This window comes from Xiphophorus hellerii, chromosome 21, assembly GCF_003331165.1.
Source record: "Xiphophorus hellerii strain 12219 chromosome 21, Xiphophorus_hellerii-4.1, whole genome shotgun sequence".
NCBI classification, from domain to species: Eukaryota; Metazoa; Chordata; class Actinopteri; order Cyprinodontiformes; family Poeciliidae; genus Xiphophorus; species Xiphophorus hellerii.
Window position 1 is genome coordinate 5,245,716 of NC_045692.1, and position 17,614 is coordinate 5,263,329.

Consider the following 17,614-nt stretch of genomic DNA (forward strand, 5'->3'; position numbering starts at 1 on the left):
AAAAATGACTTTATAAATAACTATAATTAAGTGAGTAACTACTGGCAGCTGCTTATCGTTTACCATGGTAACGTAGAAGAGGTGTTAATCTTATCCAGCTTATAGACAAAATATGAAAAACGCTCATCTAGAGATATACCAATCAGCTTTGTAGACACGTTCTGATCTTTGTCAAAGTTTGAACTGTCAAAGTTTCCTCTTAACTATTATAATTAACAGCATTCACCTTTATTTTTACAGCCATACTGTTGAGAGATTGTATGTGACAGAGAGGAGTTTGTAAAGCAAAGAAAAAGAAGTCCTTAGTGGACATTTTAAAAGTGACGTTAATGTCTGACAGTAGCATTTGCTATAATCAGTGTAGTTAAAAATCATAACTTGAACAGAGATCTCGGTGTGTATCTACTAACAAAAGTACACTCATACTGTGATATTTCCAAAAGACTGCAGACATTTTTGAATCCAGCAGGCTCCTTAAGAGTAAGAAATTGAATTGAATTGTCTGTATGCACAATCTTTAGCTTTAACTAATTTTCCATTGTCATCATAGCTTAGTCTCTTAAAAACAAAGGAAACAATCCTGAAATGCCACAGGAAAAAAAAAAAAATCTTTTCTGGTTTGTATTTCATATATCAATCGAACATTTTTCACTTTGACTGTCTTTAGTTCTTCAACATGATTCTACAATCACTCATCTTCCCACATCCTTTCCTTGACTATTCTTAATCTTTCTATACAAGAAGTCAGAGCAGGTAGCCAATAATGAAGAGTAAGAGCCTGACACACGAACTGGGGGGAAATCTTCTTCTCATCAAGCTCAGCACTTTAACACTTCCCAAGGTCATTTCAGCGCTCCCTGCTGAGAGGCTCTGTCACTTTTAATAACTTTTAAAGGAAGCATATTTTCTCTCCTTTGACAGATTGAGGAGTAGAGGGACCAGTCATGGGCTGACTCAATCATAAAGCGTCAACAGAGCGAGGACGTGCGAAGGGAGGAGACCAGCCTGCGATTGCTAACACTTTACACTGAAATGTATCGCCACGTGGACACAGAAGTGGGAAGTCTGTCAGTCACTGGCTGTTTCAAGTTGGTCAGTGAGCTGACATCGCGACTAGATCTCACAACTGTAACAGTCACTTACTGTCAAAATATATGAATATTGCTTCTCGTTTCATGAGCCCGATGAAATTTAGACTGACATTAGGAACGCAAATATGACAAATATACAGTTAAAGAGGTGGTATTACGTGTTTCCCAACCACAGAGTGCCATTTTATAGCACAGCCAGTTTAGAAAATGTCGTATATATGAAATATGACTCAAAAGAAATTTGACTTTGACTTTGAAATTGGGCCTTTGTTTCTTTAAGAAACTGACTCTTACTGACACTTCACCTTCAAGAAGTCATCACAACATGGCCCCTCTTAACCCTTTAACGTTTTTGCCAGCATTGCACTGAGACGCAGCTCATATAATGAGCTCAGTAGATTGGCAGTTCCACCAGATGTTTGCTAATTGCTACTGGCTAGTCTGAGGGAGCTGAGTGGGGGAGTCTACCGAGCGGTTGCCCCGGGAGATTCAAAGATTTTTCAAATAAGGATGAAAGAATTAAGGCAACATTTCTGGTACGTTTTTTTGATGAGGGAATAAAGTTATAACATGATGTAGAGCTCAAAAAGTCACATGTAACATAATACAGCCCCTTCAGATTACATTTGTTTTAATTTTTTATGTATGGTTTTTATTTAATTTTTTGCCAGATAATTCCTAAAGTATGAGAACAGAGAGGCGTAGAGGGTTATTAACATTTCTCACAGTTTGAAATACAAAAACAATAACTGGATTTATAAACTTAAAGACATGAAAAAACAAACAAATACACCAAAGATGTATGCTGCATTCAAAAAGCATATGCATCTTCTATATCTGCAAACGGTACGGCGGGTCTGGTTGCCGTGTGTCTGTGGTGTGTCTTTACAACGAGGGAATGATGCCATATCCCTCCTATTGCATAGCTAACGCCACAACATGCCCATATGTAGTTCAGGCAGCAAATTGGACAGGAGACCCCAATTATAAAAAGACATGAGGGCAAAGGTCAGAGAACTGCTGGCATGTTTACAATCCTATAGGAAACCTTCGGATATGAAGCAGGCCAGCAATTTCATCGCAATCACGGATTATGCGGATTTACCTTTTTGTCCATTTCAGAATTGATGACCAGACAAGAAAATAGTTATAAACCAGGACATAATTATTGCTTTTCTTTATCAAAACAGTTGCAATATGCAACACTTTATATATTTTTGACATTGAAAACTAATTAATACGTTCATGATTTTGTGAAATATCCACTGGATGACTTATCAGTAGTCAGAGTAACTCTTGTGTTTCACAGATAAGAATGCAGATTTTCCTTTCCCGTCAGCGGATCAGATGTAAAAATGTAGCGTCAAAGCATTTTCCGCTGTCAAGAGTTATTGTTCTTCTGAGAAACATGAAAGGAGCTAAATAAAAGTTTGAAGTTCTTCACGGGACTGCAGAGGTCAAAATGGTGCATGACTGAGTTTAATTAGCTGATTGCAGACCCAAAAGTCACTTCATAGCCAAGGATTAGTGACTTGAATTTAAAACTTGATTTTGGCAGCAACTGGCAACCCTGGAAGGTCATTCAGCTGTTCCAGCGTTAATTACCCGGCAGCGCCTCTTACCTTACCCGACCGACAACAGCCCCGTTTAGATCTATGCTTTGTAATTCAGGGTTTTTTTCCTCTGAAAAATTAATCAGATGGTATTTGTTTGAGGGCTTTCTGTGGTACCCCTCAGCCTTGAAATATCACTACACTGATAATATATAGTAATCAGCTGCTGCGTAAACAGACTCAAATAATGAGTTTTAACAAGGAGGAGAAACATTTCGCCTAGATTTAATTTTAAAATATTACTTTGACTTATTTGCTAGTGTTTATATTTGAATACTAGAATGTAAGCTTTTGCTGCTGGTATTAGCATCATACCTGTTCCTGCTGGTCAAGCCACTGGTCAACCATAGGGTGGTTGGCACTAAGGGAAGAACGAAGCATGTCTCTGTGAAACTGAGCAATCCAGCCACTCGCGTCACGAGGAAGACTCCGATAGGCTTGGGCACCCCTGCCCTGCCAAACAACAAGAAAACGTAGAGTTATTAATGTGCTTCACTCCATCACTGTGATACAGAGGGAACTTTCGATGAAAAAGGATTTGCTGGTATAACAATAAAAGTTAGGCCCCAACGATCTAATAGTGGGGTTGGTGTAAATTTCTTGATCTAATTTTGTCATTTGTAGCCCCAATAAAATAAAAAATACGCCAGAGGAGATAAAGTCAGAGGAGACGCTGCTACAGCAATCACTGGTTGTTTTTCTCTTTCACTTTCTCTGACTTTTGCACATTGGGTAATTTCATCCTCAACTTTTTCTGTTTTCAAAAGGAGTTTTCAGCTACAGGATGAAATGTATCCTTCAGATGTCACGAAAGGCCGACAGTATTATGTCAAAGTTCTTGTGTTTTTGCGAATAGCTCAAATCCATGAATACTTGGCACCCGTCCAAAAACACTTACAAATGCCTATTTTAAATAGTTAATTGCCCTTATATACCTTAATATGCATTAGCACAGTGGAAACAGTCTTAGCATGAGAACAGAAGCTAATATTGACAGTCTTCCTTATTTGATGATGGCACTTGCCAATATGTGATGTTTGTTACTGGTTTCATTGTATGATGTTTTTAAACTGCCTGGTTGCTAAAATGTGCTATACAAATAAAACTTGATTGATTACTTTCACTTTTTGAGGGCACAGCCAATCAGTGACACAGATCAGTACTACAACGAGCTAGAAATCATGCTGGGTGTTTCAGGTGTGGGCAGCATTTCGGACAATCTCAGAGTTGAGACAAGAATCTCAATGGAATGCAGTTTATTGTTGTTTACAGGTACCATGCTAATCATGCTAACTGCTACCAAAAGATGCAAGAGACAGCTTTAACTGTCATCTTCAATTTGATTTTGTCTTAATTTCCTCACACAGTGTGACGTCACCATTACAGATGATTGACTTCCTAGGTTTTGAATGCTGCTGATTATACTGTCTAATTCAGCAAAATACAATATAACTGAAACATTTCTTTCAGTAACTATTATACAGATTAACTACACACACTGATGTTTTCAAGCCTTTGTTTCTGTTAACTACAATGATTTTCTGCTTATGGTTAAAGAAAACACAACATTTGACATTAGAATATCGCATCAAACCAATTCAGAAACACTTCATTCATAAAAGTATGTCTAATACCTGCCTACTGGCTGTTGCTTTCAAACGATACATAACTGTAGTTCTTAAAAAAATATATAATTTGCATGCCGAGTAAAACCTTTACAAAAACCATAAGACTGAAACCAGCCACAGATCAAACAGTAGAGAAAAAAACACCAGGTGTTGCAAGATCCATAGTGCTTTCTTGTTGTTTTTATACTGTGCCTCAAATAGTCCAGTTTGTTCATCCAAGTCCCATTTAGATCTGTCCTCTTTTCCCTTGACCTTGACTCACGGCTTTAGGGACTTTTTAATAGGAGTGCCAAATCTAAGCCCCTCCATTACACGAAAAAAAGAACCTTCCAAATATCTCCTGCCAACGTGACATCAAACATCGGCAGACCTGAAAAGAATTACATCTCAAGAACCTTTTTATATTCCAGACATGCAAGCGTTGAATTTGAAATCTCAACAACTGGAGGTGGTAGATAAAACTGTCAGCGGGCAGAAAAAAAAAAAGCAATTAAATATCAAAACCCAAACTGGAGTGAGTTAGTATGAAAGACATTAATTTAAGATTTGATTATTTAAAAAACTAACAAATTGTGGATCAAGACGTTTAGCTACGTGCACCATGTGAGAAACATATAGCAAAAACAAAGGAGTATAACAAAAATCAAACAAACTATGCATGAATGTCATCATAAAACATGAGAAGGAAAGAAATGTGAAAGATGAGGAGGCGCAAAGAGGGCGAGTTTTGCTTAGCACGTCACTAAATGACAGCTAACAATTGTAAATAAAGAAGTCAGACTCCTGACCCTTCCGTGCTTTGATAAAAACACGTGTTTTCAGCACAGCTCAATGTGCCGTGAAGGAGCCTGAGGAAGCGATGCAGACAGGACCATAAAACTCAACTGAACATGTGGAGCCTGATAGGGAGACAGCCTTAATAACCATCACGGTCTTTAGCCGCAGAGGAACAACTGACTCCTGTCCACAAACTTTTACAACGTAAAAGGGAAAAAGGGCAGCAGACGCACAATACATGCTTATTCTGGTGTGTTCACTGCGAAGAAGCATTGTAAAGTGCAGTGAGGTCACTGCGGTGTGATGACTTTACACATCCAGCTGTTGACTGAGAACTTCCGTTTGATTCGATAAACTTAACTCAGCTGGATGTAGGATATGAACATTTAGCATTTTGAGAAAAATAAATTGTTCCCAACAGCTCAAAAACTGTTGTTTTTTTGTGTGAGGCATGAATCCAAATGTGTTTTGGCACTGAGAATCACTAATGGAGGTTATTTTCAAAACCTTTATTATACAAACTATTTAGCATACGCTGACTGACAAAAACAAAAATCCTTTTAGCACAGCAATGATACTGCAGGCTATACACGTAACAATTGATGTATGATAAAAAAAAAAAGATGATGATATTTAAATCTACCTTTATAGTAAAGGCAAACCACGAATAGGTAAATTCCCCAGATACTTCTAAAAATGCATATAACTGCATACTTTAACAGTTCACACACCAAATATACCATAATATGCAATATGCAATAATACACACAGTGGAAACTTGGGTCTACAGCAGAAGCAAACATCTACAGTCTTGTCGGTGAAGCCGATCAGCGCCAAAGAAAGCAATTCCCAGTTCTGGATTGGTTGCTTTGCGAAACCCAGCCAGTAAAATGTCAAGTAGCATTGCTCCTAGGAATTTCAGCCAGTCAAGCTGTATATTCGTTCCAATATTTTAGATATGTTATATGAAACACATCTGAAAAATAAATGGACTTTATCATTTACTAATATTTTGCCAATTCACATATTTAGACAAATAAGCAAATCCAAAAATAGGCAGGGAGTCCACTGTACATCATTAACATGTTAAGCCAACAAGATTTTCCAATCAACTAAAGTTTGTGTTCATTTAACCTATTGTCTTGTAAGTTTACTATTTAAATACACTGTTGCTCACATTGCAAAGTATAACTACAAGCAATCTGTTACACAGTTGTTGCACTCATAACACATGCTCAAATCACATTTTCAAAGTCTTGATTTTGTCTCTGGGTCTACACTTTTCCTTGGTCTTGATTTTATCTCAGTATTTGAGGTGTTTTTCTCTGTCTGGAGCTGCTTTGAGGACTCTCTGTAGGTAATGTACCTGCCGTACTACAGAGCCTTCAGCCACCCCAAAGTTTTTCACTTTGAAATTTTAAATGCTGCCACCTGGATCTTTATGTGTGCAGGATGAGAAAAAGAGAGGGACGGGGGGGGGAAAAAGAGTGAGAAGCATTTTCCGGTCCGGATACATGGATGGTTTTTTCTGTCTGTACACTCTGTCAGATTTATGGGACAAATGGAAAGCAGTAAAACTATGTTCAGTACAGGAAACTACACAGAATACCGACTGGAGACAATGCTGCTCAAACCAGAGATAACAAGCACCAACTTTCCAAAGTTGAGTTATGCCAGTCACACATAACTGTTTGTCTATAGAAACAGAGCTGAAAGGAGATTCTGGACCGGTTTTTCACCGCTAGTCTCCAACAATAAAACAAACCCCTGATCGAATGCTGCAGACGTCCCAGGACCGCAACTGAAGATGTGACGCCTCCAGGCTGTTTGCCATGGCTAAGGGCCCCAGGCTAGCTGACCAGGAAACCAAACGGCTAGCCCAGCAGCTAAAGACTCTCGACAATACACTGCAAGCCGGTTCCTCACTGTTCCCCCACCTGGAGAGTAATAATATCCTAGGATGAACATTTTAAGTGTTTTGTGTCATTTTAATGTGTTTACAACTGTGTCCAAACGGAGCAGGCACACATGCTATAGCCAAAGCTAACCACAGAGTTTGGATTGTTTAAACATCTTCCAGGGAATGTTTAAGGTTTAGCTGATCTTTTATGAGTATTTTTTCCTTTGCTTCATGCCAGGAAGTTGCATAAAAAAGCCCCAGAAAGCTAAATGCGGCTACAACCTACATATAGCTTTCCCAGTGGACAGCTCTCGCTAATAAATGGTTGATATGGTTACTGACCAAGACATTAATAACCACACTAAGAAACTCAACATTTTGATGGCAACTATTTTGGCCACATAGCAGAAGGGAATCAGTGTTGGTTCACAAGTCATTTGAAAAACATTTAAGCAATCTTATTTCCAAGTCCACAATATTTAGACTGGTTAAACCGGTACTGTGTAGTCAGAGGTTTATTAAACTTTGTGTTGTTTTGCCTTCGATTGAGACGAGACGATATCTTCCCATCTCGTTATCGTTACCCTAGTCTCATTACATGTTGGGTCCAGAATGAGGGGCTTGTCTAGAGCAGCATTCATGTAAGAACTCTTCACAAGAGTGTTACCTTTAAAGGTACATTAGCCAAATAGCATGTATGGAGCCTCTTGCTTTTGATTTTCACTCTGCATACAAGCTCCTTGCTGTAACAACTGCTCTGAGTTAGAATGAAAGACCTAACACCCATGTCATCCCAGATATTATACCACTTTCCGATAGTGACAGTGATATCTTTGACAATGAAAATGTCTTTGAATAGGATTAGACCCTGCTTCAAGACATGCTGATCACTTATGAAGTAGCTTTTTCTCAATTCCCAAGTTCTCATTTATTTCTTTTTTGATTATTAAAATATCTCATTCTCCATCAGAAGTAAAAGGTCTGCCAGGGCCTTGCAGAGAAAACCATTTTAAGATGTTAATTAGCTTCATATCCCCTTTGCATGCCACACACAGGCGATATCTGGGCTTTTTTTTTCCTGCCTTAGGTTTATTATCAGTCTTTAAAAGCAGCAAAAAGGCTAAGAAAAAAAAAGGTAATGTGTTTAACAACTTCTGCCTTTTTATGGATAAAAGGGGTGCCATCAGAAGAAGCTCGTCTCAGATAAGGACTGTCTGTGCTACTGCTGACAGTGTTTCAGTTTCTAACAGTTATTCCTCTGATTTAGGGAGGCAGAAGAGAAAAGGGTGGAAATGAGGGAGACTGTGGGGAGACAGGAGAATTCTGTGAACTTAACTAGCATCACACGTGTCTAATTGAAACAACTTCAAAACATCTGGTGAACTGCAGTTAATAAGGTAGTGGAAAAATATAAAACTGAATCAACGTGAACTAAAAGGGGTCTATTATAAAGCACAGATACAAAGTCTACGTCTTAATACGCAGCTACATTTGAAGCTGTTCGTGTTCGTCTCGGTTTAGCAGTCAATGCCAAACACAACATTGTTACCTGTTGTTCCAGGGTGCTTGAGGCGCCCCGAGGGTTTGGCTTGTTGTTGTACTTCTGGAAACCAGCAGTTGTGGACCAGCGAGTCGGGTTCTTTCTTGACGGTTCGTCTTGACCAACCAGAGCCTCACCTGGAGGCAGGTCAGCCAACGAGGGATCGCTGCCTCGACGGACATTCAGCGACATGCCTGGAGCGGGGAAGGCAGAGGGAAAAGAAGTCAAAATATGACACAACTAAAATCAGAAAGAGTAGCTAGTATTATGTACGTACACTCTCGCTTTCAAATGCAGCATCATTATATTTATTCATCTAAATATATCTATAACGCTTTTTTTAAGATAATCTTTTATGCTCAAAAGTAAATACCACTAAATCACCTTGCACTGATATTCCAGCTGCAAAGTCTTTTAGGGTAAACCTTCACCAGCATTGCTTTGTAGAGGAAAAAAATGTTTACTCATTCTTTGTGAAAAGCTCAAACTCAGTCAGACTAGATGGGAACCACATATTTTCTAGCCTTGTCTCAGAATCTCAATCAGATTTTGGTCTGGACTTTGACTGTCCTGTTGGAAGGTGAAGCTGTTTGCTCACTAATGTTCTCCAACAAGCCACAATCCAATTAAGACATTCAAACACCACTGATCTTCAACTTCAAGGTCATAATTTCTCAGCAAACAAGAGGCGAATCAACAGACTAAAAAAAGTCTCATGCTGCAAACATTAATAATGTAAAGAAAACTGCAGACAGGAAACTGTTTACAGCTGCATCACTTCCTACAGTTTACTGACATTTGCTTCAATGTGCCTGAACAATGGAAATGGAAGCGTTTCAGGTTTCACATTAGATATGCTATATAAAAACTCATGGAGGACCATAACAATATCCACAAGCTGTGCTATTAAAAGAGAATGAAAGTATGTGGTTTGTAAATAGTGTGCAATTTTGTTTGCTCCTTATTTAATGTAAATGTTGTTTACAATGTTCTATCTAGTAGCGTGTAGCAGTCGTTTCATGCCTTGGAATGGTTTCTGGAGCTGATGTTGTTTTGAAGAGTGTTTGTTGCTACTGTTTACGTCCCACCTTCAATTAGTAATTTTTCATTTAACAACTCAGTCATCTTTCCAGCACATTTGTCAAGTTATCCTTGATGATGTACTTTTGGTAAACATCTGTTTTATTGTTTATTTCACTGTAATTAACTGTACAGCCTTTATCAGTTCTTTGTTTCATATCATTGAACTCGGAATAAGCAGCTCCAACTCTTTGTTGTTAGGGTTTCTGATTTACACAATAAAGCATTTTCCATAGTTTATTCTAGTGTCGTTCCTTGTTTTTCTGTGGTTTTATTTAACTATTTCAAAATAAACCTTTTATTTACCTAGCAACTATTATTGTTGTACTTAAATTACATTTTATAAAGTTTGTATTTCATCATAGTTATGTTGTAGGCACATTTTTATGGCATCTGGAAACATCTCGACTCTTTCTTAGCAACCAGATGAATGTCGTTTCCAAAGAGATTTTCTCTTTCTCTCGCTCTTTTTTATTTTGTCTTTAAGAAATCAATACTTTATTAGCTTGCATGTCGAGGCAGGTAGCTGGCAGAGGGCTTCCCACAAATGTCTAATCTCTGTCATTATTAAAGTATTTCTCTGCGTAAAACCGTGCCATGCGAATCCAAACGGCGGGTTTTAACGAGTGTTTTTCTTGGTTGCGAATGTGTTTCATTTATTTTATATGGCGACCACAGGGGTCTCTAAATACCTTCAGAAATCAGATGAAGGAACCTCAACAGAAGTCAGCCAGCAGGCAAGTCACTGTGAGCTTACTTTACAGTTTAGGTTGTAGATCTAATAACAGGAAACAAACCTTTTCCCTTTTCAGTAATGGCTGGTTCGCGTAAAGACCAGGGCTCTCAGCAGGGATGCTTAGTGAATACAAGCGCTGAAACAATGTTGATGTGTTAAAAACAGGGAAAAATGAGCTAGCACACAGATTTGAGCAGGTTCCATATTGTGATGCCATCACATCTCTAATATTGCAATTTTTATGGGGTGTTCTTAGTCTGGAGTGGTTAGTATTATCAACAACAGTCCAAGCAAGGAACAATGGGGAAACTACGACATTGTCATTGATGCATGTGGGAAAGCTCCAACAAAGGAACTAGCTTACGTCATTTCGCCAAAGAACTTGATTCTGATAGCTAGGTGTAAAAATGCAGAGTGAAGCCGCACAGCTTCAGACCAGCTGATAGACTGGGATCAGCACGGGCCTATCAGATAAAAGCACAGCTGAACCACAGAGTGATGACAAAAAAGTGGCCTGATCAGCGACATCATTTCTTTTCTTTCTTTTTTTTTACGTCACAGGGTGGTTATCTGAGGAACACATGGCATCAAGATGCACTGTGGGAAAGAGGCAAGATGCTGAAGCCAGCATGATGCTCTGTATCTTGCCATCTGAGTGGATGTTACTTTTACACATAGCGCCTTTAAAGTATTGCTACAGACCATGTACATCCCGACAGGGAGACAGTATTCCCTAACCCAGGTGTCGGCAACCCAAAATGTTGAAAGAGCCATATTGGAGCAAAAAAAAAACAAAAGCAAATCTGTCTGGAGCCGTAAAAAAATAAAAGCCTTGTAAAAGGCTTATAAAGAAGGCGAAACAGGCTTTAAGTGTTTATATTAGCCTATTATCAAAATGACTAAGTGTTTACATAATTAGCATTCAGGATTAAATGTTTATTTTCCCTGCAGTGCTTCCTGGACAGAATGACGCACCACCTGACTATTCTGTTGTACGATGGTGCTTTAAGTTTACCTTCCATTACAATATGAATGTATTGTGTTTCGTTGCATTGATAAAATTAAAGAAATGCAATAAAGAAAACAGATTTTTTATGTCATTTTTATTATGAAGATCGACAGGGAAAACAGGGTCATTTTTTTTCCCTTTTGGAACTCCAAAATGCAGTTTGCATAACGATCGCTCTTTGTAAATAATCACTGTAAATGTGTGATCAAAAAAAACAACAACAAAACGGAACGTGCCCCTTATCTGGGCAACAAACAGAGTGCAATAAAATGCAACCTGCAGTTATAAAATTAAAGTAGTTGCCTTTTGAAAAAGTAAAGTATATCAAATTTAATTTATACAGTTTAAGTTTGATTTCTGTGCAAATGCCAAGCAAGTCAGTGCAATGGTAAGACATAGCAGCATCCTCTTCTCTTTTGACACGCAACCATCGTCGGACCTGAGCAACAAAACACAATAATATCGCTAAGTGTCATTCTAAATATATACTGACAAAAATTGCTAATCAATTTCTAAAAACAACCACTTTGTTACTAAATATACTGTATATATGCAGATGGCAGGATTGTGTTCTTACATGTTTAATGTGACTTCTGTTTACAGACATCACTGGACAGCTTCTCAACATCGGGCTTGTAAGATGCAACTTTAATCTTGACACGGCAGCTAATGTAACGCCTTCCTTGGAAATATCTTTCCACATTACCGTATTTTTCCGACTATAAGCTGCTACTTTTTCCCCACGCTTTGAACCATGCAGCTTATATATGGACGTTTCCAGTTGTTTTGATTTTTTTTTTTATTTGTACATGCGGCTTATAATAAGGTGCGCTCTATAGTCCAGCAAGTATGGTTTATTTGACAACTTCTCACTACAGAGCAAACATTCAGGCAATCCTTCTGCATTGGCAATGAATGCAAATGATTTGGTCCAAGAATTGTAGAATCTCTGCTCAGCTATTTTCCTCTTTTCCCCTTTGCTCTCCATGGCCCACCACACACCCGTTGGTTTGCTTACTACCTGCCTCACACCCTGCCCAGCTGAAAGAAACGTGTCACAGGCTATGACGCAAATCTTCGTTGACAGAAATGTTGAAATTTAATATTTTTTCTACACTTTTTTATAGCATTGGAAAACGTTAAGAATGATTGTGTCATGTTTGTCCTCCTACAGAAACCATATTAAAACGAAAAATATATTTCCCACCCTCATCTTTTTCAATTTTCAAACATTTTTGAAAAAGCTCCATAGAGCCACTAGGACAGCGCTAAAGAGCCGCATGCGGCTCTAGAGCTACAGGTTGCCGACCCCCGCCCTAACCGCTGTGGGCTCTTTCATGAGGAATATCTACCCTGTGATAAAGCCAAAAAGTGGTCAGGAGTGGTTTGAGGAGCTCAACAAGACGACTGAGGAGTCAATATGGCATCTAATTTCTGCTTATCCCAATCAACTTGAGACTCTGTTGGGATCTGCTGGACAAATGAGTCCAATCTAAGAAGGCCACGCCTCACAACATACATTATTAGAATATGGCACTAACATCTTGGTGTCAGATACCATTGAACTTCGTAACTTTCAGGAGTCTGATGGAGTCCATTTCTTAGTGGGTCAGTTTGCTGTTTTGGCAGCCAAACGCGGACGTGGTCATAATGTCATGCCTCATTTGTGTTCTTACAAAAGGCTATTGACTTGCTATAGATGAAAAACAATGTATTTCCCAGAATACATCAGAGCTCAGGTGTTACTAGAAGCTTTTTAAAATTATTTAATTTAACAAAGTCCATCTTACTTTACTTAATGTTACTGCCTCTAGAGGCAAGGAGGCTTATTGTGTGCAAATAATACTCTAAATATGATGATGCTTGTGATCTTTTGTTTCTTAGATTACTTTTATTGATGCCATTTCTCATAGTGTTCCATGACATAGACATGTATCACATTAAAATCTAAAGAGTTCCAGACGTTTCTGTTCAAAAACACAACGTCTCTAATATTTAGTTATTTGTTTTTGTTATTTATAGCTATAAGAATATCTTCCAAAAATCTCTGGAGAACCTTACACATAGACCGAGTTATGTGCTACATAAACGTTGACAGAATTTCCATTAATGAAATCCTCCTCTTTAATAAAATGTGGCACAGTTCTATAGCAGCTTTTTACCCATGATAAATAAAGGAATGTATTGGGGGGTTTTTATGTCTTGACTTTAAAGGAGGTCACCACATGAAGACGTCTCTGCCATTTTATCAAACCAATTTTCCTCTTTTTAATTTGTGATGGGATTATCCGTGCAGTCCAAAGGGTTTGGCTGGTCCCACGTTTAATATCCAGCATCTCCACTTCAGAGCGGGCCGGCGATCGATCCAGACTGAAGACGGAATGAGACAGTTGGGGTGGATGGCTAATAAAATGAGGCCCTAATCCAGCCCCTGTAGTGAGGGATTATGGTGGGGCCACAGGGTCATGGACATGTACACAAACTAAAATTTAGCAAAGAGAGGTCGGATTCTCCGGGGACTATTACCTCCCATTGCTTTGTCCTTTATTTAACTTTCACACTGGCCGTCTTCAGAGGAGAAATTACCTTATAGGAATTAGCATGGGATAAAAGCACTGCCATATATATATAACAAACAACAGTCATAAAGCAGCAGGCTGTATATAAATACCCAATAACTGACTTGCTAATTATTTCACAGCTAAAATCACCATGAAATAGCACAATAGAAACCCCGGCAAGCTTATGGTGACTTGGGATGCATTCACACCAGCCCTGTTTAGTCTGTTTTAATTGAATTTTAGATCGCTTGCCTAGAAAGTCTGGCTTGTTTGTGGAGGTGCGATGGAGACCAGAAAAGCTAACTCTGGTCCACCTAAAAACCTAGCTCTTGGTTAAGTTAGAGTGTACTCTGGTGCGGTTCGAATACATTTATGAAAGTGTAAGTGGACAGGAAAATGCTCCAAAAGCAGGAAGCGAACTGTAGCGCAGGGCATTCTGGATAAGTACAACCAAAACAAGCACTCGAGCCTATGGCTAGCAGGAAAAATGGCGAGTGGTCTTTTATCAAAGGCGAGAGGAAAATCCTACAACCGCTAAAATCTGACGCCACTCCATTTTTGTTATCTTGTGAAGACGGAAATTGTGCTCATGTCTTCTTCAGAGGTTTTCATATTGTTCCCTTCAGTAGTTCTTGTTGCAGCACCATCACACGCAAGGAGTCAAATGGGTTTTTCAATAGTTTGGATCGTTTAACAGTGCAGTGTGGAAGCAAACCACACCGGTTGAAAATTTTGTTCGTCAATCGAACCAAGTCTACCGGACTATCAGAGGCGAAAACACCCTAATAACATCAGAGACCTTGTTATTTTAATATTTCCAGGATGGGTGCAATTTTTAGACAACATGAGGGAAAAGAAAATATTTTTTTTACATCTTCTATTTCATGTTTCAGTACTTTTACAAACAGAGAAACCATGGGTTAGGTAGATCAAAACTAACTTAAAAAGTTTGCTCATGCTAAGCATCAAGGCACCACTGACCAAACAGACATAAAGACTATCTGTGGATTTATTTTTTTTTGTGGCCCCGAAGCCCTTGTGTATTTTGGGCTTTTGCTTTCACATCAGCCTGATTTAAATATGAATGCCAAGTGGCCATGGCTTCATGAAATCTCTAAAAGCTTTTTTTTTTTCCCAGGCAACTTTGAACCTCTCAAGCATGGACAAATTCAGTGTCTGAATAAATTATGGTACTGAGCAATTTTAGCTCTCTCTTTAACCACTGACTACATATTGATGTCCTCTGTGCACATGGGAATTTCCATAGTATACACACTGACCTGAATCATCCACAGTGGGACAAAGAATTTCATTTTTGGATGAGAACATTGACGTACTGGGGGTGGTGGGAACCTCAAGTGTTAGAGATGGAGATGAAATATGAGAAAGTCTAAAAAGGAGGCCTAGTCATCTAATAATCTGAAAATGGCAACAACAAAAAATAAAGTTCTACTTCTCTAGAATTGTAGCAGTGTAATCTGATGAAACATCAGAAAGTGAAACCACAAAACCAGCTCTGAATAAATATGAACTGCTGACCTTTACCATGAGACTGAGATTTAATCTAAATCAAATAGATGGAAAATGCTTTTAGGCAAAACAGCAGCTAAAACTACTTAGTTTCGTTCTTTGTACCACAAAAATACTTTTGGTCCTCACGATTATGTACCTTTAAAAACAGAATTTATATCAAGCAATCCCGCAGATGTAACCCTGCAAGCTATAAGTATTTATTACAAACACAGAACTGCAATACAGCATCAATTGACACGACTTCCATAAAGACACTTTTTTTTTTTTCGCCCCGCAAGGGGTCTTTTTGTGGGCTCTAGTGTCCCTTTTTCAAAGTAGGCTGACAGGAAAGGGGGATGAAAAGGGGGAGAGATATGCGGTAAACGTCGTCGGGTCCGGGAGTCGAACCCGCGACAGCCGCGTAGAGGCTACGTTGCCTCTGAATGTGGGTCGCGCTAACCCCTCCACCACCACGGCACGCCCACCATAAAGACACTTTTATCAGAGGTATAGCTTGGTTTTCATTGTCTCTTAGGAGCAGATCTTTTAAGAAATACAATATCATATAAACCAAAATCATACAAAAAGCATCACCATTCTGTCTTGGACGCGGTGTCAGCCCGGTTGCACAGTGGTTTTCTGTCAGACTCAAACTTTGGCAGTTTAATTCCCTTCCCAATTCAGTGTGCCAGAGTGGACTTAAGCTGCACATTGAACATCCTCAGAGCCTCTGATATATTTGTGCGTGCACATGTGAAATTAAAAACAAAATTAAATGAATATATTAGATAGCACTGTCATTGAGAAACTCACTAGAACTTAGAAGTAAAAAAAAAAAAGCCCTATAAAGAATTAGGAATTATGTTTTAAGTACACACATAATAAAAAGAGCTGTTGCATTTGCACTCCAGGTAGGGGACACACCATGCTTTACGTGTCCCCTACCAGGTTTTAAGTCCAAACCTCCAACTTGGCGCCAAGGACTCTCTCCATTTGTCTAAGATGTGTGATCTAGTTTGCAACCTGTACTTCCTGTTTACAAAGGCCTTGCGTTGCATCAACGTCTGACAAAATAACACTTTGGTTGATTGATTTGCTCCAAAACCAGTAGATGGAAAGGTATAATTAACTTTTCTTTGACCCCTGTTTTGTGACATTTGGAAAGTTTGCTTAAAATTCTCATGACAACTGGATGAAAACATATCTGGTTGGGTGAAACTCACGGTACCTTCAGTAAAGTACGCCAACGTTTCTTTTCAGTGTCTGCAAGGTCCAAAGAGAAAAATCAGTCTTCCTTAACTACAATTCTCCACAGATGGTGAAAACAACATTTACAGGAAGCAATGGCTTCAGTGACGTAACAATGTGTCATCTAGGTTGCTTTCTGGCTGTGGAAAACCAAAAGGTTCGTAACAGCCTTTCTACAGAATCACCCAAGAACCAGCTTTTAGCATCACTCCCTGGTTTAGTAATAAAACCGCCTTGGAGGAACTCTGGTTTCTGAGGACTGAAGCAGGAAAGAAGTAGGAAGCAGCTTTGTTCCCACATGACTTCTGAATTCACTATTCAGCTTTCAATCTCAATAAGAAACACAGAGAGAGAAAGATTCTTCTCTCTTGACAGAAAGGCAATACAGACAATCTACTGGAAAGAGAGAGGAAAAGATGTCAGCCTTCCTCATGCCCTCTGAGACAGGATCTCCAGCAGACACTCAAATACTTCAGCAACAATAACACTGAAGTGTGTGTGCGTGTGTGTGTGTGGGGGGGGGGGGGGGGGGGGGGAGTGTGCAGGGGTGCATGTGTGTGTGTGACCATTTCCCCTAGACAACATGGATCCCAGGAAAAGAAGGAGGCAAAAAGTTCACACCCAGAAGTCAGATCTGACTGATTTAGGTCAATGACTGCATGTGTGACAATGTGTGTTGCTTTTGCCCAAATAAGAACAACAACAAAAGCATTCAGGTTAGGTGTTTATTGCTAAATATCTGAACCACATGGGTTTTCAGATTTTAAAACTCATTTTCCTGTTTGTGGGTTCTGATCAGAAGAACTATAGCTACAAAATCAATTTAAAAACAAAAAACAACATTCTAAAACTTCGTATCTGGAACTGATTCACTTCAAAATCTTCAAAGTTTCTTGTCAAGAAAGCCAATAACCCTCAG

General features: G+C 39.0%; 1 protein-coding gene across 2 annotated transcripts in view; it reads right to left on the reverse strand.

Annotated features, from left to right (window-relative positions):
- The window catches only part of LOC116711717 (partitioning defective 3 homolog), a 396,764-nt gene that overhangs the window by 260,251 nt on the left and 118,899 nt on the right, over positions 1 to 17,614 (reverse strand). Inside the window, exons 4-5 of one of the 2 annotated variants that reach the window (XM_032551184.1) lie at positions 8,559 to 8,743; positions 3,020 to 3,157 (exon numbers count right to left, since the gene is read on the reverse strand). In XM_032551184.1, coding sequence (XP_032407075.1) covers positions 3,020 to 3,157; positions 8,559 to 8,743 — 323 coding nt within the window. The remainder of the gene's footprint in view (positions 1 to 3,019; positions 3,158 to 8,558; positions 8,744 to 17,614) is intronic. The other variant, XM_032551185.1, reaches the window with a different exon arrangement.